At 53.5% G+C, this 24,513-nt stretch overlaps 1 protein-coding gene across 1 annotated transcript in view; it reads right to left on the bottom strand.

Annotated features, from left to right (window-relative positions):
- Dfnb31 (deafness, autosomal recessive 31) overlaps window positions 1-24,513 on the bottom strand; it is a gene marked incomplete at its 5' end in the record, with an annotated part of 71,721 nt that overhangs the window by 14,423 nt on the left and 32,785 nt on the right. The window contains 7 exons of the mRNA XM_013030112.1: window positions 865-897; window positions 3,216-3,425; window positions 3,886-4,098; window positions 4,958-4,994; window positions 6,260-6,468; window positions 19,773-19,898; window positions 24,015-24,233. Coding sequence (XP_012885566.1) covers window positions 865-897; window positions 3,216-3,425; window positions 3,886-4,098; window positions 4,958-4,994; window positions 6,260-6,468; window positions 19,773-19,898; window positions 24,015-24,233 — 1,047 coding nt within the window. The remainder of the gene's footprint in view (window positions 1-864; window positions 898-3,215; window positions 3,426-3,885; window positions 4,099-4,957; window positions 4,995-6,259; window positions 6,469-19,772; window positions 19,899-24,014; window positions 24,234-24,513) is intronic.

The following is a 24,513-nucleotide window of genomic DNA, read 5'->3' as shown; positions in this document are numbered from 1 at the left end:
AGGTGGGAGGGGAGGGAGGAAGGGGAGGGGAGGGGGAGGAGGAGGAGGAGGGAGGAGAGAGGCGATACACAGACATGCGCGGTGGCAGCTGGCGAGACCCCACCAGGAGAGGCAAGGCAGCCTGAGAGCCCCACTCGAGGTGAGCAGGCCCAGGGTCTGGGCCCCCTCCACCTCTGGCTAGCTGTGTGACCTTCAGCTAGCTGCTCCTGTTCTCTGAGCTTCCAAGTCCTCTGTCCGATGTGGCTCCTGGCTCCCAGAGGGTCACAGGAGATAGGTTTAGAAGGCAATATGGCTACCATAGTGAACTTACGGAATACCAGCCATAGGAACAACAATGGCTCCAACTCCTTATACCAGGCCAGCTCTGTGCTGAACCCCAGGGGTGCTGGTGACCCCTGCCTCAGACGGCTGGTGATCAGAGGGTAAGTGGATGGACCATAGATAGCTTCCTGGAAGAGGTGACATCTGAGCTGCAGGCTGAAGTATGTGAAGGAGACAGGCCATGGGGAGTAGGAGAATGTTCCAGAACATTCTGGAATATGAAAAAGGCTGGGAGGTCTCCCAACAGCATGGCATAGTCTCATGTTCACAGATCCTACAGCTGAACTCAGAGAGGTGAAGCTGCTTCCTGAGGTCACACAGCCAGGATGGGATAGAGCTAGGTTCTGGGTGGAGGCCATTCTCCCAGCAGAGCCTGAGGATTTGGTCACCAGGAGAGACAGTAAGCACCCAGAACAAAACCGGGTCCCCACCAGGGACAGGAGCAGATGTGAGGGGCTGCAGGGGGTGCCCCAGCCGGCTCCCTACCTCTGCCCCTGGCTGGGAGACCCTCCCCCAGGACCCCACCCTGCAGAAGCACGGTACCTCCATCAGGTCTATAAGCCACAGCAGCCGCTCCTGGGGAAGAAGGATGGGCAAAAGGCAAAAATAAACATACACAAAATAAACATTAGGGCAGGGTGCAGCCGCGGTCGCAGCAGCCCCTTCCCCAGCCCAGGCGCATGCATGCAAAGCCTTGGTGTGCAGGAACATGGTGGGGAAGGAAGAAATGACCTGGGTGCACAGCCAGCGCCCTGCGCCCCGCCGGCCTCCTGAAGGGGCCTGGAGGCCCCTGCTCTGCAGAGACGACTCTTGACCTTGTCAAAGGGCCCTGCACCGGTGGGGCCCCAGCTGGCAGATGGAAAAATGGGCTGAGTGGAAGAGAGCGACCTGTTCCGGGCTGCACCAGCAATGCCAGGCAGGGCTTCCAGACCACCGAGGCAGAGGTCTGTGTAACAGAGCCCGAGGCCGAGCTGGTCGTGCCCGTGGGGTAGGATGAAGGGGGCAGCAGACCCCAGCCTGGTGCTTTGGAGAGCTCTGGTGCTCCGGGCAGTCTTCCCTGGCAAGTAGAGAGGTTGGAAAACCAACCAAGGCTCTGCTCACCCTCAGGAGTGGGCCAAGGGAGCTTCATCCCGGCCCGCCCCAGGCGGGGCGGGGCTCTCTCCTGGCAGGTGGGGAGGGGGTGGCTCAGCCCTGGGGGGGGGGAGAGGCCAGAGGAAATGGTGACCTCCCACCTGCTGGCTCCTGCTTAGGCTCCACCCCCCGCCCTTCCCCCACTCCTAGCACATCCTGGCCTGGGTCCCCTGGGGTCCTGACCCTGACCTCATCCTCCAGGCCCACCTGGACTCTCCGAACAACAGACTCTCACCCTTTCCACCTGTCCCCCACATCCTTGCTCAAAAGCATCCTGAGATCTGGGGTCTGCCATTCCAAGTGCCCTCCCGCCCACCAACCCAGTATGAGAGCATCATACTGGCAGGAAAAGGTCAGCTGTCGCAGACTGGCCTGAGGCAGTGCTATCTTCCCCATTAGGGGAGACATCCTGGCAGGGACAAGGTCACAGTGGGCTAGGGCCGGGCTGAGGCTGGGGGTTCCTGACTCTGCAGAGCCTTTCCAGACATAAGGCTCCCTGACTCCTCCTGTCTTCCAGCCAGCTCTGCTCTGCCCTGACCTCAGGACCTTGGACTGCTGTAGCCACAGCCAGCGAGACCTTGGGCCAGAAACTGAGGTCTGGGGACACCAGAACTTCAATCTAGATTTCCTGTTTTCCAGACCAAAAGACATGTCCAGCCTCCTCAGATCTGGTCCTGATCCTACATGGACCACCACAGACTCAGTCTGCAGTGTCCCCAGGCTTTAGAGCAGTAGCTTTCTGTTTCTGAGGCTTCACGTGGCTTCTCAAGTGCTGGACCCAGGGGGAAGATGTCCTCCAGGCCCAAATCAGGCAGCTCAAAGCCCCGGGGGGTGGGGTAGTATCACGGCGCTCAGCAGCCTCAGGGTGGGGCCAGCCTCCTCCCCGCCCTGGAAGTGACCTGCTCTCCTGAGAAACATGTGAGATGCTTCCACCACAACCATATCCAGAGCCACAGAGGGATGGAGAACAACTTCCGGGTCACCCAGGGAGGGAAGAGGACCTTTGAGAGGCAGATGACTCGGGATAGGAGAGAAGGGTAGAAGGGAACATTAGATCCTGCCGGAACAGAGTCCCAGAGCTAAAGAAGAGAGCCCACCATCTTGGACCCACTTCTTCCGCTCCATCAGGAAGCTTCCTCTGTCCTCGCAGCCTGAGGCTCCCCGGTGAGAACTCTCAGGTCAGAGTCCAGAGCAAGAGCCATTACTTTCTCCTCCCTTCTCTCAGAGGAGTGGGGATGGACGATCGGCTGGAAAGGAGGGTGTGGAAGAGAAGAGAGCCACATGAGGCCTCCTGCTACATGGGAGTTAATGGCTGGTTGGTCTCCAGGATGGAGAACCAGGGGTCTGCTCCTGGAACCGACGTGTCCCTGGGCATCCTGGGACCAGATGCTGATCCAGGGGCTGGCTAGTCTGTCAAGTGGGAGTGCCGGCCCTGAGCCTGGCACAGGGACAGAAGGCCTGGCTGGTTCTCCCACTTGATCCCCCCAGGCCTGGGACAATGTATTTCTTTCTACTGTCTAATTACCCCCCCCCCCATTTTTTATTTTCCTCCTCTCCTAGGCTCTGCCCACTGCACAATCGTGGTCCTTAGAGACCATGCCTGGACTATAGTAAATGTTCAACAAGCATTCAGATTTTCACAGGAGAGGAAACTGAGGCTCAGCTAGAACAGAGTTGTGGGAGGCCTCTGGGATTTGAATCCAGACAGGTCTCATTCCTAGAGCCAGTGCCCGCCTTCGGGCCTGGGCCGGGCGGGAGCTTACCCTGGCCGAGCTGACGGTGGTGGAGGTACCATGGCTGCCTGTGGACGAGCCGGTGTCGCTGTAGGAGACCATGGAGTAGGTGTCCCCGGCCCCAGGGCCCTGGGGCTGCCGCGCCTTCATGGACTCGATCTCCCGCCTCAGAACCAGGTGGTCAAAGCGGCCAAGGTCTTGAGGGGAGATGCTCCCCCGCACCTCAGAGAGCAGCGAGAACTGCAGGTGGAGGGAAGGGGGACCATCACCAGCAGGGAACCCCACCGACGGGGAGACGGGGACCCCTCACATGCCCAAATGATCTTCATGCGAACCCGACTCCGCTCTCCAACCCTCTGGGAAAAAAAACATGTCACATGACCTTGAGTCCTGAACACACCATGCTGGGCATGGCATGAATTGAGTGCCCTTCCCACCTGCCAAGGCTGTGTCCTGTCTCCCCACACGCGTTCCCCATGGCTGCGACCCTCCCCGGACAGCCAGGCGGCACCGACGCCCTGGCCCGTGGAGCTTGCTGAGGCTGGCTCCTAGTGGCAGCCGTGGGCAGTCAGCCAGCCTAGGATGAACAATCCGGGCCTTCCACCTGTACACTCCGTTCATGGTCACAGCCCAGGGCCCCAGTTGCTCCTGTGTCCCCAGGTTGTGGGTGACGAGGTAGAGGAGAAAGGGAGCAGATCACCTTGGCGTGGGTATCGAGCAGCTCGAACAGGGCCAGGACCAGCGCTTCCACGGAGATGCTGCCGCCGCGGTACTGACCCAGGTAGTAGGCCATGGTGGTGCGCTCCTGCTCCGTGAGCAGGTGCCGAGCCTGCTCGTCGAGCAGCGCACGCGTCTGGTTTCCCAGGCTGCTCAGGGTCACCTGGGAGCCGGCCGGGCCCTTGTAAAATCCAGGCTGCAAGACAGAGAGACAGAGGCTGAGGACGCTGAGCTGCAGCGCGTACACCTGGCACTTGCTCGTGTAACCCCTGGTACTTGCTCTGTCCTGCATCTAGCTGGGGGACCCCGTTATTCTCTAGGCTTCAGTATCTCCCTTGGTTACTTGGGGTAATACCAGCTATGCTTCTAAACCAGAGCACTGCCTCCATCACCAGCCTAATTCCGGCCTTCCCATCCTGTTTCCCAACCAGGTGAGCCTGGGCGCTATCTAGTCTCTCCCTGCTCCTCATTCCCTCTCTGTCACCTGCTCAAAATGGCCAAAGTGATCCTGCTAAAAACAAACAAACGAAAAAGCCCAAACAAATAAAACCCTACAAACCCCAAACCAAAACATAACAAACCCCTAAGAAGCTCTCTTTATCTCAGTCTTCCCCTCTCCTGCCTCCGGGCACTGGTACATGAACTCCACTCAGAGTGCAGCCCTCCTGTCCTGCCTAGTTTGGTGGCTCATCTGTTACCCTCGTATTCCCCTTCCTGCCTAGCCGCCCCCCATCCTCCCACCCCCTCCCCCTGAGCCTTGCCTCGAAAGGATGTATGAACACTCTTTCTAGTAAGATATTTGAGGCCTGCTACATTTCCACACGTCTCCTCTGATGGGTATGACCTCCAGGAGCACAGGGGCCTGGTCATCTGGGCACTGCTATCAGCCCTGGAGTCAAGGTGGCACCCAGAACCTGGCTGGTATCCCAGGTAGAAAGGTCACTGGCTGAAATGTGCTATGGGGTGTGACCTCCTCAGTGTATTGCCTGGGCCCGAGCTCCTTACCTAGCGGTGACAAAGAAGCTGCAGGCACCCCATGGATGAAGGACACTTACCTTGCTTGTCCCTTCTGTTGCCAGGTCCCCTGGAAACCTGTGGGCAGACAAGCACCTCAGCCACACCGCCCAGCAGGTGGAAGCAGGTGCATCAGCTGTGCAGGAGAAAGGCTGGGCTGAGTGGGCCCGGGAGCTTCTGCATGGCGGAATTCATGACACAGGCCCTGCAGGGGTCTGGCTGTATTGGGGGCCTATGCAGGGTATGAACAGCTGGCCTCGTATCAAAACAACGTGACCGCATTGCCAACGCCATATGAAATGGATCCTGAGTGGCCTCCAGACTTCTGAGATCAAGAGTTGCCATCCAAGCAGATGTGTTTAAGGGTCACGTGGCCTCTCACATGTCACTTGGTCACCTGACCCTGGGTACAGGACACTGGAGATTCCCCAGGGGCAGTTTGGAAGGAGGGGCTGCTCAGTTCAGGTCCACATCACACACACACTTGCACACAGAGAGAGACACACACACACACACACACACAGACACACAGACAGACACACACAGAGACAGACACAGAGAGACACACACACATACAGGCTCAGCCTGCAAGGTTTTTTTCCCCTGGTCGTGAAGTTTGAACTCCTGGCCTGGGCGCTGTCCCTGAGCTCTTTTGCTCAAGGCTAGTGCTCTACCACTTTGAGCTACAGCTCCACTTCCAGTTTCCTGGTGCTTAACTGGAAATAAGCGTCTCGTGGACTCCCCCCCCCCCAGCCCCAACTGGGCTGGCTGTGAACCACAATCTTGAGATCTCAGCCTCATGAGGAGCTAGGATTGCAGGTGTGAGCCACCAGTGCCCAGCTCATTCTTCTGATTTTAAAGAAACCTGATGTTTTAAAAACAAACAATACTTGTAACACTGTGCCTGAGGACAGGAGAGAGGACAGAAGTGATCTGGGTGTGTTTGTCACCAGCCAGGGGTTGAGACTTCAGATGGGGACCCCAGGTGACAACTATGCAGTTCCAGGCGGCTCTCTGTGCCTGGTTTATGCCTTCTGAGGCTCTTTCACCTACATTAACCCCCAGGATCCTCACTAGCAGGTCTGGGATGGGGACTGGGCTTGGATCCCTGCTTCTCAGATGAAGCTTCTAAGCCCTCAAGTGAAGGGACTTTTCCTGAAAGTAAATGCACCTCCAGGATGGGGAAACTGAGGCCAGGAAGGGCCAAAGCTGTAGTCAGGTCCTGCAAGAAGGGGCCCTGGTGGGGATGCCAGATGGGTGGGTGCCAACAGTGGCAGGGATGAGGGGCATCCGCTCTCAGAAGCCCCTGCCCCCACCCAAGCTGCACAAATGAGAGGTCCGACCCTGCCATGGCCGCGCTGGTGGCGCTCTCCCCGATCCGGGAACTGGCGATCCACTTGGTCTCATCCACGGTGGTACGCGCGTGGGGCAGCTTCCCCACATCCTTCACAGTCAGGATGAGATGCCGGGAGGACTTGAGCAGCTTGACCGCCTCATCATGCAGGATGCTGAGAAAGCTCTGCCCGTTCACCTCCAAAATCTGGTCCCCGACCTGCCAAGAGGCACACGACGGTCACCCTGGGACTGTGTGCAGGGCACTGAGCCCGGAGGGAGACTCTCCTCTTCTCCAACAGCCCGAGAGAGGTGATGTGAATGCCGGAGGTTGCACAGCAAGGCAGAAGCAAAGCTTGTTTCCACTGCCAGCCCTGAGTCAGCCCTGGGCCCAGAATGCAACACTCAAGAATTTTGCTAGCTGCTACCTTGCCCGTCTCCATGCAGCCTTCTCACAAATTCAGTAGCCAAGGTACAGAGCTGGGGAGATACCATGGGCACCCGGCCTCCCTAGGCAGGGTGGGTGGGAGGAGAAACTGCTTCCTGCCAGGCCTACTCACACCCATCCCGCCCAGCCGCTTCCATCTCTGCCCAGCAGGATCCTCCGCTCTGCTGCCTGCTGCAAAGCTGCCGCTCCATGCTTTGTTTCCGTGTGTACCCCCTCGGCAGAGCTGAGGGAATCTCAGCTTCCCTTCCACACATTTTATTTCATCCCTGCAGTTTGATAGAAAGGAACTCATGTCTGAGAGACCAGCTACGTCCAGGCGTGGGCCTCTGGGAACTGGGAGCAAGCCTCTCTACCAGGGAGCCGGCCAAAGGGGCCTCTGATCACCAGCAGGAGAGGAAGCGGGGAGAGGGCAAAACGCAGGATGCCTGTCACCCTAAGACATGGCTGATCTCACAGGTACCCACAGGCACCTAGCAGTGAGGAGTCCTTCACCCCGCTGCTGGGGGCTCTTGGAGGAGGGGCTGACCGAGAGCCATGGTTTCCAGATTTCCGTCCATGAGCAGTTGGTGGAGTGGCTGGGATGCTCCTAAGATTAGGATGGGCGTCCTGGGTACAGCAAAGGAACCAGGAGGAAGGGTGGGAGAGGTCAGTCACAGTGGCTTATTAGGAAAGCAAAAATCAGACCTGCAGGGATGAGGTGGACAGTGCAGGTAAGGACTGACAGCCCCGTTGCTGCAGGGGGGTGGGGGTGGGGGTGGGGTTCACTCACTGCTAGTAGGTGAGGAGGTGGTGCTAACAAACCTACTCACCTAAACTGAGGGCCTCCCCTCATGGCCCTCCCTAAATGGCCTGCACCTGGGGCCCTCTTTGCCCTTCCTGGTTTAATCTTGGTATGGCTGAGCGGACTCCTTAAAAGACCCAGGATAGTGTGTTTAACCCACTGGGCCCAGAGTGTGAGCATCTGGGCATTCCCCGTTCTAGCTCCTGTCGACTTGAATGTCCGTATTTCCCTGCCCTGCACACCCCGCCCCCAACTCAGGACCCTGAGATCAGCTGGAGCTGTGGACAATAAGCTCCATCTGGCTGCTTTCTGCTGACAGGGGTGGTGGGAGGCAGTGGGGGTGATTCAGGGGCCAGGTGCTCCGTCAGGACAGGAAAGCTGACAAGGCTCGGGCACAGAAGGCTGCTGAGGTGGTGGTCTTTCTGTGGCTGGACAGCAGGACAGTTGTCATAAAATGAAGTGGTCATCATGTCCCAGAGAGAAAGATGTCCAACAGCCTGGATGGGAGAAATCTTAACAAGGGTCTGCCCAGAATTTTTTTTTTTAAGTTGTTGGGGGCTGAAGATATGGCTCAAGGGATAGGGCACCAGGTGCAAGCAAGCGTGAGATCCTGAGTTTAAACCTCAGTACTCAGCTAGGCGCTGGTGGCTCACTCCTAGCTACTCAGGAGGCTGAGATCTGAGGATTGCGATTCAAAGCCAGTCTGGGCAGGAAAGTCCGTGAGACTTTTATCTCCAATGAACCACCAGAAAACCGGAAGTGGTTCTATCACTTTCCAACCCATGTATTTAAACATTTCTCTGGCCTGTGGGAATTAAGATGCAGCCGACCCAGCTCACAGTTCCAGGCCATGGATAGACTAGTACACGAGAAGCAGATTATAAGGGCCCACCGTTCTGCTTTGGCCTGAAGATGGAATCACCGTTATCTGGTAGAATACAAGGGGTCAAAGTCAGAAGATGACAGGTGTGCCTGGTTTGGGGTCAAGACCCTGAATAAGAACTTCTTCTCCATAACCTCTCTAACTTTAGCTACTTTTAGGGGATTAACGTGCCTCCATTTTTGCTTTTTTTGGTGCAGGTACTAGGGCTTGAACTGTGGACTTCACACTCACCCTTGGCTTTTTGCTCAGGCTTGCACTCTACCACGGAGCTGTACCTCCCACTGGAGCCACACTTCCACTCCCGGCCCTTTGCTGGTCAATTGGAGCCAGGAGTCTCACCCATTCCTGGGGGTTGTTTCAGGGCTGTTTCTACCCCCTTCCACCAAGAACTTAGTTGCTTCCAGCAACACCTTGCTGACTGTAGCATTACCACAACGAAAATCCAGATTCTTATTCATCATTATTACAATGATGAATCTTCCATAGTTTTCCATGTCAGGTATAAAACTTTAATGGGCTTCCCCTCTCCCATTAAAATAATGCAGTTTTAATGAGACGATATTACTTTTCCCCCAACAGTTCAGAAATCAGTAAACCCATATTTAAAAATAAGATTAAAAGATCAAGGCTAATGGCAAAGAGGTTCCTGAGGCCAGCTATCAAGGAGGGCTGGATTTGGGGTGGAAGGGGGTAAAGTTCTTCATCTAACCAGGCAGAACTCTCCAGAAATACACAGATGAGATTAGAAAGCCCATGCAAACCAAAATGCCAGCCGGTGGGCCCTGGTTCCTTCTAAACCTGGCAGACTTGTTCCGTGGGGGCAGCTCTCCTTAAAGGCTTCCTACACCCCTTGTCTTCAATGAAAAGCTAAGGCCTCGCCCTCTGAGTCAAGGTCAGAGCTAGGTGGAAAAGGTCATTCCTGAGTTCTTCCCCAGGAAGATGTGGCTTCCAAATTGAGGAATCCCAGGGGTCAGATGCAGGAAGAATCGATTGGGGAGTCCACGTGCCTTCTTGGCATGACACAGAACTACACAATTACTGGGCACCTACGTGGCAGGGGGGCTTTCCTGCTTCCTGTTTCCAGAGGCGCGGTGGGGCTTGCTCACTCTTTCAAGGACACCCAGCCTGCTAACGCTGGAGCAGGATGACTCCAGCCCAGAAGAGCATCCACTCGCCCAATATTTCCACTCAGACGACTCCAGGGCCCCTGAGCCAGCGCTGCCCACAGAACTTTCTAAGATCATGGAACTGTTCCAAATTGACACTGTCCAAGAATTGGAGCCACCACTATTTGGGCTGCAATTAGTCACATTGAAATACAACTGAAGTCATGTCGCCAGCGGCCATGGGTGAGCCACCCAGATGCAGCAGAGGCCTGCAGATGAGGGTGCTGCCGGAGATAAAGAAGGAACCTCTGGCCTTCTCCGCCCTTCCTACCCCACAACCCCCCACACCTCCAGATGCATGGGGTCCACCATCAGGACTACTTTCCCTCCCAAAAGACCCTGGGACCCGTTTCTCTGTGGATTCTACTCTGTTCCTGGTCCTGTCCTCTCCCCTCGACCTCCAAAGTGGCCTCTGCTTCACTCTCACCCCCACCCCAATCCCTTCTGTGCATGCTAGAGGGACTGATTTAAACCGCAAAAATCTGCCCCTGTGGTTTGCGAGCACCTCCTGTACCTGTGGCTCACTAGCTCATCTCACAGGCCCTTCCCCACCTCAGGACCTTTGCATATGCTTTCTTCTACCCTGAACACTTTTCCCTCCATACTTCACCTGGATGACACTAGGCAAGCTCCAGGTCTCCATTCAAATGTGCCCTCTCTAAGGCAGGAACTGCCTGAATTCAAAGTGACTGTGCTGGGCCCCTGAAATGGCATGGTGGGTGACTTTCCACAAACACTGAACAGACTTCACGGATGGGGACACAAGGAATGAAAGAAATAAAGGGATAGGCAAGCACAGAAAGCACCAGCCAGGCGGAAGCCATTTCTTTCTAATGTAAAGGTCATCCACGCAGGGGCCTGGGTACGGGCAGCCCCGCTTCACATGACACTGGCCAGATTTCCCTCAAACACAAAGCAAAGGGAGGCCCAATTCTGTTGTGTTTTCCTTGGCCTCGCACCGGGAGACACGACATGCACTTACACAGCCCCCTTGTTCCAGAGGGCAGGCCGCCAGAGTGAGGGGTGCAAGGTCAGGGGTCTGGGCCCACACCCTCCCAGACAGGTAGAGCAAACCTGGCCCAGCCTGCTAACCTGCTTCTGAGTGCTCTGCAAGTGTTCAAGTCCACAGCCGTCACAGACATCAGCTGAGAGGTCGGAAGATGTCATAGGAGGGGAACCCACCCAATTTTTTGTGCTTGAACTCAGGGCCTCATACAGCTGTTGTTCTACCACTTGAGCCATGTCTCCAGCTCAGCTTTTTGCTGGGTATTTTGGAGATGGGAGTCTTGCAGATTTTTCTGTTCAGGCTGGCCTGACCTGGGAGGGAACAGCCAGGCAGTAGAATGAACTGGAACAGGTGGGGCCAGGGGTTGGGGTGTACAGAATTGCCCCATGGACAAGGCAGCGTGAACCAGTGGCAAAGAGGGATTTTTTTTTTCTGGTCCTGGGGCTTGAACTCAGGGCCTGGGCTCTGTCTCTACCACTTGAGCCACAGAACCACTTCTAGCCTTTTGGAGTAGTTAATAAGAGTCTCACAGACTTTCTTGCCTAGGCTGGCTTCCAACCATGATCCTCTGATCTCAGCCTCTTGACAATGAAGCTTTATAAAAGTACCAACCTACTCTATTGGAAAAGACCCAAGGAGTGAAGACCCCACCGTGGACTGAATGTGATTCCACAGTTCATCCCCCGACCCCCCTTCTGACTGTATGTGGAGGCAGGGCCTGCAAGGAGGTGGTGAGTGTAGATGGCATCACTGATCGATGACATCATTGGGGCGTGCCCTGATCCACCAGGACCAGCGCCCTCTAGAATGAGGAAGAGATGGAGGAGTTCCTTCCCAGATGTAGTCCATTTCCAGAGGCCGCCCACATTCCTAGGCTGGGGACCCCTTTCTTCACCTCGAGAGCTCATATTGCCAGGCAAGTAAGTCTTTCTCACCAGTGGCTGTCCATCTCTCTGGTTCTCTGATTGTCGCCCCACTTCTAGGAACCCCTGTGATAACCTGGGCCCACCAGACCCATCTCTGCATCCCGGGGCCAGATATTATTTGTGCCCTTAGATCCCTCTGCTACGTATCAAACCTATTTGCAGGCTCAGAGGATTAAGGTAAAGATATTTTCAGGGCTTATTTTGCAAACCATGTATATGCACAGACCCATGCCAGGCACAGTGAGAAGGTGAGAGGCCTGTCCTGCCCCGACCCCCCCCCAGGGTGGGGAGGGGTAACTGGGCTTCTGCCCTTTGCATCTGGAACCTCCCTCGGTGCTAAGTCGTTGCAGCTTCACCTCCAGGAGCTCACCCAGCCAACAGCCACAGTTCTGCAGAATTTAAACGTACAGACAGAGCCTGGAGATGCATGTCTGAGGTCTCAGATCCCTGCTCGAGTCTTGGCCAGCAGCAACTTAAGGTCTCCAGGCCTTTCTCTTAGGAAGCGATACACAGATGAACACATTCACTTCAAAGAAGACGACCGTGATTGCACCATGCCAGCCTGTGCCTGTGTCTTCCTAACAGTTTGCAACCATCCTCCTGACAGGCAGGGGAGAGAAGCCAGCTTACACCCAATTTTGCCAAAACATTGGTATCCTTATTCCATACCATGTCCTCATGGCACCCTGGAAGGAGCTGTCTAGATGGACACGCTTCTCTTTTGAAAGCCTAATATATACATATATATTTTGACAATTTGCTAGTACTGGGGCTTGGTCTCAAGGCCTGCCCTCTTGCTCAGCCCTGGTTGGTGTCAAACCACCATCCTCCAGATCTCAGCCTCCTTGAGTAGCTAATATTACACACATGCTCCACTGGCACTAGGCTTGAAATGTGGGTTTTTGTTGTTGTTGTTCTTTAACATTATCTCAATACTTTCAATCTGTCTAAAGTGGTCTCCAACTCTACAATAAGGACTGAGAGGAAATACTTTCCCTAAGTAGTAACTGCCAGGTAATGTTAATTTCAAGTGAATTCAAATGCATGAATCTTCATTCAATTTCTGTAACCTCCAAATTATGCATGAAAACAATATAGTCAAGGGTAAAAAAGGAAAAGAAAAGTATCAAAGGAGGGACATGGGAAATAAGCAGAGGACTTCATATGCATGAATGGCAATAGAATAATGAATGAGTTGAAATTGTTTAAAGGGGCAGGGGAAGTAAAAGAGGGGGTGAACATGATCCAAGCACATGGAAATCTCATAGTGACAGCCCTTTGAACAATTAATGCAAGGTAACAGAGAGCTAGAGGGAAGGGGGAGGGGAGAGGAAGAGGAAAATGGGATAGACATGGCATAACCCTGGAGGGGACAGGGTCTGTGGAAGATCTGCTCTGCCTGACTGGAAAATAAAGTAAAAGAAAAACCTTTATGGGATCTAAGAAGAGTCTCTAAGCAATTTGGGACAAGTCTTGCTGCTGGCCCAGGGCTATACTGCCTGAAGGTGGAGGTATGCCTGGAGGCAGTTAACTGACTCTAGAAGTTCCGCTGAGACTGCTCTCATTTGTTACTCTTTTAAAAACCTTATTTCAATTAGAACCAGCTAAATGCCCGACTTACAGGGAATAAGGGTGAATGGTTGGGTAAATTATAATTCAGCCACAGATGGAATTATTATTATGCAACTATTACAAATTGTGCTGAGGAGGAATTTTTAATTACCATACATGGGGGAAAATGCAAGTGAAAAAAATGGGGATGCAAACTAGTGTACACCATATAATAATCATGCAAAAGTACACCAAGAAATGAGAAAGGGAAAGGTGCTGTGGATGGAGAACACTCACATGTCCATCAGCTTGGGAACAGACAAAATATGGCATAGCCATGTGGTAGAATATTACTCGGTCATCAACATGAATTTACTGATTTAGGGCATAACGTTAGAGAGAAGCCAGACACAAGGGTCACATGATCGATCTGTGACTCCTTCATACTTGGGGCCCCCAGGGGGCTGTTCTGAAGAGGCAGAATAGAGATGAGTATTTCACAGGGGGCTGGGGTGGGGAGCAGGAAAACAGCTGTTTAAAGGATCACAGGGATTTTCAGGGAGGCCTAAAAACATTCTGAAATTCAATAGTGGTGATCACTGCCTAGTCTGGAGAATAGACTAAAAAGGCACTGATTTATGGCATAGGATTTATGGTACAGGGACTGTCAATCAACACAGAGGTTAAACAAGGCTGCTTAGAGAACGCAGAATGTATGGGCTCCTACTGTGTGTGTGTGTGTGTGTGTGTGTGTGTGTGTGTGTGTGGTGTGTGTGTGTGTGTGTGTGTGTGTGGTGTGTGTGTGTGTGTGTGCGTGTGTGCAAGTTAGTGCTTACATAGCTGGAAAAAAATAAACTAAAGAGAAATAGGTGCAGGTAAATAGCTCTGACACAGTCTCTTGCACCCTAAACTCTGACAGGTCCAGTCTCCCTCTAGCCTGCCTCCCAGATAACTGTTCCTCGGCTCTGAGGTTAACGCCATCAGTCCTAGTGCAGGTGTCTGTCTCTGCAGGTGTTGCTGGCCAGCTGTGAAGTATCAAGAGAACTGTCTCCTCCTACCTCCTGCACCATTCACCCCCACTTCATCTGTCCCCCCACCCTCTGGTCCTCACGGTACCTGTCCCCCTCTGCAGGGCCTGGTTCTGCCCTGCGAGACCCATACCTAGCCCTTGTCTCTGTAGCCACAGTGGGCTGAGGGCTCCTCCCGAGGACCCAGCACAGCAGGGTGGCCAGGTACCCCAATTCTGGATTCACATCCTGGTCGACCACTTCCTGTATATGTGGGCTTGGTAAAGTCACTTAACCTCTCTGTGCTGTAAGGGCTAAGAATGCTAGTCATGGGCTTGCTGTGGGGGGTGAAAGGAGCCACTATCTTACGTCCTCAGGACAGCACCTGGCCGTAGGACAGGGCAGGTGTTCTCCTGGTATCCATGGTATCACCATGGCTAGGTATGGCTCTGACCCCCATGAGTTTCCAGCTAACTAGTCCAGCAGCAGCCGGAGTGGCGAGAGGCAAGGAGGTCCCCACCCCGAGCCTCAGAGGGAGGCCATCCTGCTGATGCCCTGGCATTGGGTGTCTGGATCTTGTAATCAAGTTGTTTCTGCTGTTGTTAGACACCCAGCGTGTGGACCTTTGTCACAGCAGCTCCAGGACACCAGGAGGGGGGTGGTGTCTGCTCTCCTCCTCTGGGACTGCTTACATGCCCACCTGGACCACGGAGCCCTGAGCAGAGATGCCATCTGCTTCCTGCACAGAAACCAGGCCCCACCTGCCTCCCTCCCTGCAGACCCCAGCTAAGCTAAGAAGCAGCCCCCACGAGGCCTGTGCAAGGACTGAGAAAAGCCATGGAGAGACCAGTCAGGGCCATGGCCACCACCAGCATGAGACTCCAGATGTGAGAGCTCCGCGCCCAGACACCAACGCTGGCTGTGGCCCCTAGACCAGCCGCCCCTCTCCTGGTGTGTCCAGGACCCCTCACCCACAAGCAGACTCCTTGGCGGCTGCCATCCTCCATGTGGGTGGCTCTGTACTCACAGCAACTGCGATGTATGACGCCGTGATCCGCACTACAAGTGATCTGCAGGCAAGGCCAGAGCCAGGGCCAGGACAGTGACCTCCTCTCCATGCCTTGCTACAGCCCTGCTCCACAACGGGGGCTGACAAATGGCCCACCGCTACAATGACGTCCGTCAGCGAAGGGGACCAGCGTGGCCATGGGTCGGCACACCACACCAGCCTCCACGGACACCACTGAGCTCAGCCTGGCCACGTCTGAAGCCAGAAGGGCAGCTGATGGCCTCAGCCCCCACACTCCACTGCAGACCCTTTGCTCAGCCACTTGAGCGGCGCAAGAGATTGGTAGAAAAGCCTGATGCCAACCTGGGCTTCTATCTATCTGGTGGACAGAATGGATAGAATGGCTCAAGGAGACATTAAGCACACCATTCATTAAATGGTCTTGTCTTTTCTCATGGCTATGCAAATTTAAGCTGGCTCTGATCTCATGGCCTTAGTGTGTGTGTGTGTGTGTGCATGTGTGTGTGAGTGTGTATCTGTGTGCCCTTCACTCATTTAGGGATGGCAAAACCCCATGTCCTGGTCCTTGGGTGCTCCTTCCACGGAAGACAGACATGCTCAACAACTCTTAGCACTGACTGAACCCCCTTCCTGGCAGACCAGCTTCCATCTCACAGGTACAGATAATTGTGTGCCACGTAAGTCACCTGGCATTGTTGTGCAAATGACAAGCTGCCTGCTGCCCAGGGGGGAGGGGCCGGGCACTGGATGGAAGTTACAGAAACAGGACAATGTCTGTCCCAGTGGAACAGGCACCCCACTTCCGAGCTGGGCTTCCCTGTCGCCAGTGGCCTTAGGGGCAGCGATGGCTCAGCCTGCGCTCCATGGCTTCTCTGACAGCTCAGGGACAAGCTGCTGAAAGTCACTGACCACCAGGCTCTTCAAAGGTAAAATGGGGACAATGACAACCAGGCCATCCATCTGGGCCTGCCTTGAGGTGACTCAGGCAGCACCTGGAGGGGGCGTGGCCATTGGCCTGAGTCCTGCCGGCAGCAGGAATGTTTCCCCAGCGAAGGCCGCTGAGCTGAGCAGACACGGCACACAGAGGAAAGGTGAAAGTGAGAGTCCATCAGTCTCCTCTCCTGCATCTCTAGAGGGCAGTTAAGGTGGCGCCTACAGGGCCCCTCTCCTGCTCTGCCCCAGAACCACAAAGGGGCCAGAGTAAGAGCCACAGGACTTGTCTGGGAAAGGTGCAAGAAGGAAGGAATGGGAACAAGATTTTCATGTCAGAAAAGGGCCAACCACAGCTGCTGAAGACTGTCTGGCTGGGCTTGTTTTTCCCATCACTCCCATCCAGGGTTCCAGGGCTAGGCCTCTCTGGGCTTCCGTCTGCACAGCTTTCAATAAAAAGTAGTGGGTCATCTACCTCTGAGACTGTCCAGAGAGTTATTAAAGTGGAGCATAAGGAAAGTGCTTAGCAGGTGTGCAGTGCCGTTGCTCCCCACCCCGGTGCCCGGCCAGCATGTCACTTAAGAGCTCCAGGGGCTTTGCCACTCTCCATTCAATGGGGAGCTGAATTCTGGGTTCCTGCACCTTCCAGGAAACCAGGTGTAGGGACACCTTGCTCTGTCCTCCATTGTCTGCAGTCCCTTCACAGGAGAAGGACCTATGGCCTGAGAACCCAGAGAGGGATATGGCCTTGGTGCCACCAGCAAATAGCTCTCTCCAAACCCCTGCCTCAGAGCTTAGCTACATCGATGGCTCCTCCCTCCCCTGCTTTCTTTCCTGCCAGCAAAGAGAAGACATCATAGGTAGTAAATTGCACTAGGTAAAAATAATACTAAGGCCATTGAAACACAAACTTGCTATTTGTGCCTCTTCACCTCTTCTGATGAGGCCAGGGATTGAATCCTGTACCTCAGGAATTCTGGGAATTCCACTGAGCTACATCCCAGCCCCAGGCTCCTGGTTTCACAGCCCATCTTAGTACTGAGAAGTGGCCACAACTTGATGAAAATCTTACAGCCCAGACACATCATGATCTGACCTAGGAAGGAAGGCCATTTTCTAAAAGGCTCATGGTGGTGGGGGTCAAGGAAGGAAAAGAATCAGCAAGGAGGGTCCCCAAGAGACTGGCAGGCCAGACTCTTAAGAGCTCTGGAAAGTCATGCTAACTGCAAAGAGTTGTCACATCCCAAGGTTGCACAGGGCAGGAGAGGAAGGACTTCCCGGAAAATACAGGACAGGAAACTGTTTCTCTTTTCTATGTCTAGCAAGGATACTTTTTTCACAATTGGAAAACAGGTAATTGTGTGTGTGAGAGAAGAGAGAGAGAGACAGGCAGGCAGGCAGGCAGACAGGCAGACAGACAGAGTCCTGGGGCTTAAACTCAGGGGTTTAGATGCCGTCCCTGAACTTCTTTGCTCAAGGCTAGTGCTCTACCACTTGAGCCCAACTCCACTTCCAGCTTTTTGAGTGTGTGGATGATTAATTTGGAGATAAGAGTCTCATAGACTTTCCTGCCCAGGTTGGCTTCAAACCACGATTCTCAGATCTCAGCCTCCTGAATAGCTAGGATTATAGGCATGAGCTACTGATGCCTGGCTAGATAGTAATTTTTTAAAAATTTATACTCAGTTAATGTGGGTGGCAGTCAGGATTACCTACTATAAACTTATTTTCTCTCCATACTCACAACATATACAGATATCTCGGAGCTACATAAAAACATGCCACTTCTGGTTAAGCTTCTGCCCGGGTATTAGCACTCACTGGTGAGTGCTGTCCACCACAGCAATGACGACTGCAACAGCAGGAGGGCAGGAAAGCCACTGGCCGTGCTTAGCAGAATCCTTTCCTTCCACAAAAGTGAACTCTGTGTTGTGTGCGAGCTGGGTGCAAAGGAGACAGGGCACAAGATTGGAAGAAAGAAAACTGGTTCTGGTCCTGCCAAGATCCTTCCTCCCTCCCTCAAGTAGAGAACTGTTTCCTACACATCTACTACATGCAGATGCTGTCTTGGGCAGGGGGATATTTTGAAAAGAAAGCACACCCAGGCTCCATGTCATGCCGCTGGGAGCCGAGAGATAATACCCAGCCCAGGCTCTCTGGTGGGATTAAGTATTGGGAGCCCCTGAGCCACAGGGAGGGTACCGAGGGATGGCACATGGAAGGTGCTTAGCCCAGAGAGGACAGGTGGTCAGAACTGATTCTGACAAAATCCAGTGTGCACAGGGGCCAGCCTAGCCTGCAGCTGTCACAGCAGTTCCGAGACACCTAGCATCCACCACCGCGCTGCAAAGAGCCATCTGTCCCCACTTACTGAGACATAGCTTCTGCCCTAGATCCCTGACAGGCCTGTCCTAAGGCCACAATCAGAGGGGTGACCCTGTGAGTGGACGGTCCCAGGACCAGAATGACAGCCTGGACCCCATGAACAGAAATGGACTGGCTGACAGCCTCCAGGGAAGGCACCAATAGAAGAGCTTGCACACACTAACTTTGCATGTTGGGTGGTGACGAAGACACCTAGTGCTTTTGGTTGGTGAAGTCGGAACTAAGAGAAAAAGAAGAAAGCACACTGCCTTTAGAGGACCCTGGGGTAGGGCAGGCCGGGATCCTTGTGTGGCTCTGGGCAACTTCCTGTACCTTTCTGAGTCTTTTTTACTCATCTAAGTCATGCTATTAATGGCCACCACCGGGCTATGGAGAGGATTGTATGCATGCATAGCTCAAGCATTCTGCACCGTGTCTGACTCATAATAGCTGGTTAAAAAGTGGCAACTGCTGTCACAGTGATTATTTCTAACTGCCAATCAATTCTGGCTATCGGGAATGGAACACAGGGCTTAAAGGTTGGGTCTCTGGTAGGACTGGAAAGCTGTGGGGGGTGGGCGGTGAGGGCAGGTACAAAAGAATAAGAGCAATCCAAAGATAAACTGTGGAGGGGGTGGCAGCCCCTGCTGAGAGGGTGGGGAACTTGCCCCCAACCCCCACTGCCTGGCCCACCCCTAGGGTAACTGCTGGGAGCCCCTGACCTCCTAAGTGCCTTTCCACAGAGGGCAGGGTTGGCCTGTCCCTCCTCAGAACTCAACCTGGGCCTGGGGAAGTAAGTGGGCCGAGCAGCTGGAAAGCAGCCTTTCCCCCCAGGAGAGATCTGCACAGCGACAGGAAGCCCTATTTACAAATAAAGCCTGTTCTGGCTCTGCCACCCACACAGCCAAGCCCTTTATTCCTTTTCAATACGCCTAATTCCACGGAAAGTGCACTGCAATAAACAGAATTAATCGGCCCTGGACGCCCGAGTGAGTGTAGGCAGGTGTCAGGGGTACAGCCGAAGGGGCCTCGTGGGGGAAGGAAAGTAGAAAATGTTTCACTGCTGTGGAGAGGAGAAAGGATGGAAGGACGTACTGAAGGTGGCACTTTAGGAGCAAATAAAATCCTTGCACTCTGCAACTTAGGCAAAACCGAGTGACCGGAAAACTTCTGTGGAATGCTTTTCCTCCGCCTTCTTTCCAAATGGAAATTGCTTTATACTCATAGTTAGCCATGACTGTAAAAGTAACACCTGTTCCCATGCAGACACTGTGTAAGGATGGAAAGAACAGAATGAACAGCCTCCATCATGCCCTGGCCTTGGCCTCTAGATGGCCACTGGTGAGGTTCTGGGGTGTGAGTGGGTCTCGTCCAGACGTTCCTCTCTACACAGCACAGACGCTGCGAACCAGACCCTGGGATCTCCCCTCACCTTGAGCCCGCTGCTTTCCGCTTCGGAGCCTGGGTCCACGCCAGTGATGTATATGCCTAGGCCGTACTCAGCTCCCCCTCGGATGGTGAGGCCCAGGGAGCGGCCGTCCCCCAGCACCAGGTTCACCTGCAGGGGAGAGATAAGGTGTTGTCAGCCTGGAGGAGGCTCACGTGGGGGAAGCGGGCGTGTGTGTGTATGTGTGTGTGTGTGTGTGTCTGTGTGTGTGTGTCTGTGTGTGTCTGTGTCTGTGTCTGTGTGCGACATGCCTCCCCTGCTCAGAAGAACATGGAACTGACTCCACGCACCAGAAGGGCAAGGCCAGATCTGGACTGTCCCCAGAGACACCCCCAGTCTGGTTCTTTCACTGATGTGCTGAGTGACTTGGAGAACTCTTGTCCTCTATCAATGCTAAAACTTCAGGGAAAGGAGAATGCTGAGGAGCCCTCCAGAGGTTCCCTGGGATCCAACATCCTAGGCATGCTGGCTTGTCGGCTTTGTTCAGGGCCACAGCCAGTGCTGAGGTCCAGGCATGGGACAGACCACAGAAAATGGCTCATAGCTGGCAGGGGGTGGAGAGGAAAGGGCAGGCCTGTGGGGCTGTGGGCCAAATGAGAGATAAAGAGAACTTCTGAAGACCCCCAGAGAGGGTCTGTGTCTTGAGACAGTGGTAGGGGGTGGGAGGCCTCACACCGAAGGGCTGGAGGCCGGCTGGGAACAGATGGTGCTCATAGGACTGTGCCCTCTGGGCAGGGACCAGTAGGCCTGGCTCAGGATCTGCTAGATCCAATATGCCAGGTCATATGTAGTAAGCTCCTCTCATCCCTCCACTGGCTTTCCCACCTCCAAGGAGGCCTGGGCAAGACCTTTTGCATCCTTGCAGCCAAGCCCAAAATGCCCAGCTCCAAGCAGCTCCCTCTGAATACTAAGGATAGAAACAGACATTCCATCTTCCCACCGTTTTCCACAACTCCTCCGCATGGAAATAAAGTGGAGTCTTTATCACAGAATGGCAATAAAGTTCTATCAGCCACAGGATAATCTGCCTTGATCGTTCACTACAAATCCAACTAGTGTTTGGCATGAGCAGAATTCATCTAAGAGAAAGAAAATGAGACTGTGGAGGTCTGGCTCGGAGTACAGAATACCATCAGCCGATTAGAATGAGAACAGATCATGAACCAAGCCCAACTAAGGCAGGTACCGTGCTAGCATTACACACACACACACACACACACACACACACACTAGCATTACACACACACACACACACACACACACACACACACACACACACACACACACACACACACACACTCCTTCAGTTAACCTTGGCTTTCCTGTGCTATTCTATTTTCCAGAGAAGGACACTGAAGTGTGGCCCTCACTGAAATGTAAAATGAAGGGGCCAGAGTTCACAAGCAGGCTTTGGAGTTCACTGCTGGGCACTCTGAGATACTGCTATACACCCTGGTCCCTGGTCCCTTATTGGGTACCTTGATTCATTCCTGGGAATGCTGGAATGCTGCTGGGCCCATGTGGACACTGCTGGGAATTCCAGGACCCTGCTGGGTCCCCTGAACACCATTGGGCATGATGGAGTACCGCTGGGGTCCCTGGACCACCTGACTTACAGAATTATGACCTCTAAATTGTAACCTCTTAACTACTTAATAATGAAAATAAATTTAAAAGGTCCTTCCCCACCCCCTAAAGGAGGTCTGGGCCTCCAAACACTCTTCCATCTGCCCTCTGAGTTTTACCTTGATTGCTTCTTCATGAGGCCTTCCCTGACTTTCTTGAAAATCTACCCCACTTCTGGGCATAGTAGAATGCTCCTGTAATCTAGCACTCAGGAGGCTGAGGCAGGAGGATCTTGAATTCAAGGCCATTCACTTCAGAGTGAGACTCTCAACCTCTCTACGTCCAAAAAAAACCAAACCCCAAACCTACTTTTGAAATATACACTTGAGAAATAGCTGAGATTTGGGGTTCAATGGATTTTGTCACAGTATTTAAAAAGAGCCGTGGTAAGTCCCAGAGGAAGACAAAGACAAAATTATCTTCTATTCATTGGTCCAGGCAACCAACCAGGAGCTCCTAAGGGTGCCTTGGTGCCTGTGGCTCACACCTGTAATCCTAGCAGGCTGAGATCTGAGGATCCTGGTTCAATGCCAGTCTGGAGACAAATGTCCCAAGACATGTTCAATTAAACAGTAAAATGCCAAATTGGAAGTATGACTCAATTGGTAGAATACTAATCAGCCATAAGCAAAAAAGCTAGCATGAAGCCCTGAGTCCAAAGCCTAGTAAATCACACACACACACACACACACACACACACACACACACACACACACACACACAAGAACCACCAAGGCTAAGGTCTGCAGCCTGCTGATTCATGGCTGAGCATCCCTCCATGCCTGTAGAGATAACAGAGAGACAGGAAGTGCCTTTTTCCCCCTTGCAGGGACTTGTGGCCTCTGATGTTGACTTTGTAAGCAGACAACTCTCTCTCCTCTGGAACTAGGCAAAGCCCCGTGTGTACATGGGCTGGTTACACAGGACTCAGGAGGACAGAGGGAGGCCGTTGTGTGGGTAATATACCTCTAGTGGAGATCCTGACTCTTAGCCCCCACCTATGACTACTCCGTGTATTTGAAAATCACCCATATTAATAACATACTTCTACCTTCAGCCAGGAGAACCACCAAGAGTTGATTCATACGCCCCTGTTTCTGCCTAGAGAAGCAGACAGGTAAGACAGCCTGTGTATGGTAGATGGAACAACCCAACCAGCCAGCCAGCCAGTTAGTTTTCCCTCCTTCCTTCCTTTCTTCAGTTCCTTTATCCCCATCACTCATGACACTGTCAGGCACACAGTAGAGCTCAATAAGCTTAGATGACTTACTTCTGGTAGGATGGAGCCAGTGACAAGCACCCTACAGGTGGTTAGAAGGACTCAAGGTGTTAGCAGCTCAAGGCATGACCAATTACCCCACAAAACTTAGGCACTGCAGAAGATAGGAGCTGCAGGAACCGAGGATTGTCCTCCTGCTGGGGAGGGCATAAGACCCCAGCCACTCTGAAGATGCCTGGGAGGCGGCCCAGTGCACACCAACTAGCCTCTTAGCCTCCATTGCCTCCCCCAGCAGCACAGAGATCGCCTATGTCCTGCATATTGACATTTCAACAAAGAACACAAATGCACTAAATTAATGTTATGCTCTTATTGACAGGTAAAGGAGAGAGCTCAGAAAGAGTCTCCACGGGGATGGTGCTTGGCCCAGCATCTAGGTTCTGCGGCCTCTTAGCTGCTGCCTCTTAACTCTCAAGGTTTGGAGAGAGCAGAGCTGCTGGTCAGTCAAATCACACCCAAAGGAGTGCAAATCAAACAGCCCAAAGAGAAGGTTAAGACATGAGGAGCCCCGTTAATCCCTGGTTCATTTGATGGGAAGACATAGACCATTTCTATGAGGAAGAGAGCTCTGTTGGGGACATTTATTCATACCCCTGCCTCAGTCATTAAGTTACAAACCCCATGGTGCTCCAAGCAACAACCCCTTCCCCACCAGCTAAAGCCCTGGTAGTTTCTAAGTCAAGGTTCCGCACCAAGCCCATCAGATGCCCCCTCCCTGTAAGTGGACACCTGAGGGTGAAGACTGGGAGAACAGAATGGCAGAGATCCTCTGCAGGTTGTACCCTAGCTGCAGTGCTGGGGCTGCCCACACTAGGGCAGGGCGGGCAGACAGGCCTCTATTGTTTACAATCTGGGACCCAAACTACCACAGATTCCCTGGGGGAGACGGTAAAAGTCCTGGCAGCTTCTTGGGCTACACACCTAGATCAAAGACCATGGTGCAGTTCAGCCATCTCTAATGTACGAAGCCCAGCCCAGAGCCTTCTCCCTTTCCTTTCCTAGGGCTAGGCAGCAGGGCCTGGTATAGCCCAACTCCTGCCAGCAGAAGGGCCCATCCTCTAGAGGGGGATGGTGACTGATCCGCTGAATGCATGTATCTGAGCTCTTCTTTGCAGCAGTGTAGCACTGAACAGGTCAGAAACAGGCCAGAGACAAAACTCTTTGAGAGGGGCATGTGGGAGAGGACAGAGGCCTGCGGGGGGGGGGGGGGTTTGGGGGGGCAGATCCTCTGAGGAGCCCCGCCCTGTTCTCATGTGGAAAGATCTTGGTAACTCAGCTTCTGCTGCCACCAGCTCCTCCCTCTGTTATAACCAGGAGCTCACCTTTTTCTCATCCCCGCTCTGAAGGAGGTGTAGCGTGCTCCTGCGGTCCCCCTCATGCTGTCTCAGGGCACTGCCATGGGGCTGGGGCAGGCCTGAAGGTGGGGAGATGCTTCGGCCCTGTGGGTCCACCCAGGTGTAGATGTGGTTGGTGACATATCCTCCAGGGATGCGCCCGGCCGAGTACACAGACAGCACCAGCTTCTTGGAGCCCTTCAGAGCCTAGAACGGGGGAACACACAGTTAAAGGGAAGGGGGGCACTTCCAGCTTCTCAAGTCTTCACAGGACTCCCTCATGAAGGAAGGCACTCGCCCCTAAAGTTTTCTTTTTGCTCATAAGTTCTCTTCTCCCCACCCCCCAGCCCTTAGTTTGGCCTATGGAAATGGGTCTATGTCTACTGCTACTCAAAGTGGTCCAACAACCCAAACCCAAATCATAATTAGGAAAATGAACTGAATAGACAATTCTTGAAAGTATAAATGGCTAATAAATACATAAACA

Source organism: Dipodomys ordii, unplaced genomic scaffold (genome assembly GCF_000151885.1).
Source record: "Dipodomys ordii isolate 6190 unplaced genomic scaffold, Dord_2.0 Scaffold127, whole genome shotgun sequence".
Classification (NCBI taxonomy): domain Eukaryota; kingdom Metazoa; phylum Chordata; class Mammalia; order Rodentia; family Heteromyidae; genus Dipodomys; species Dipodomys ordii.
The sequence above is the reverse complement of the archived record's forward strand: the minus strand, read 5'-3'. Positions and strand labels throughout refer to the sequence as shown.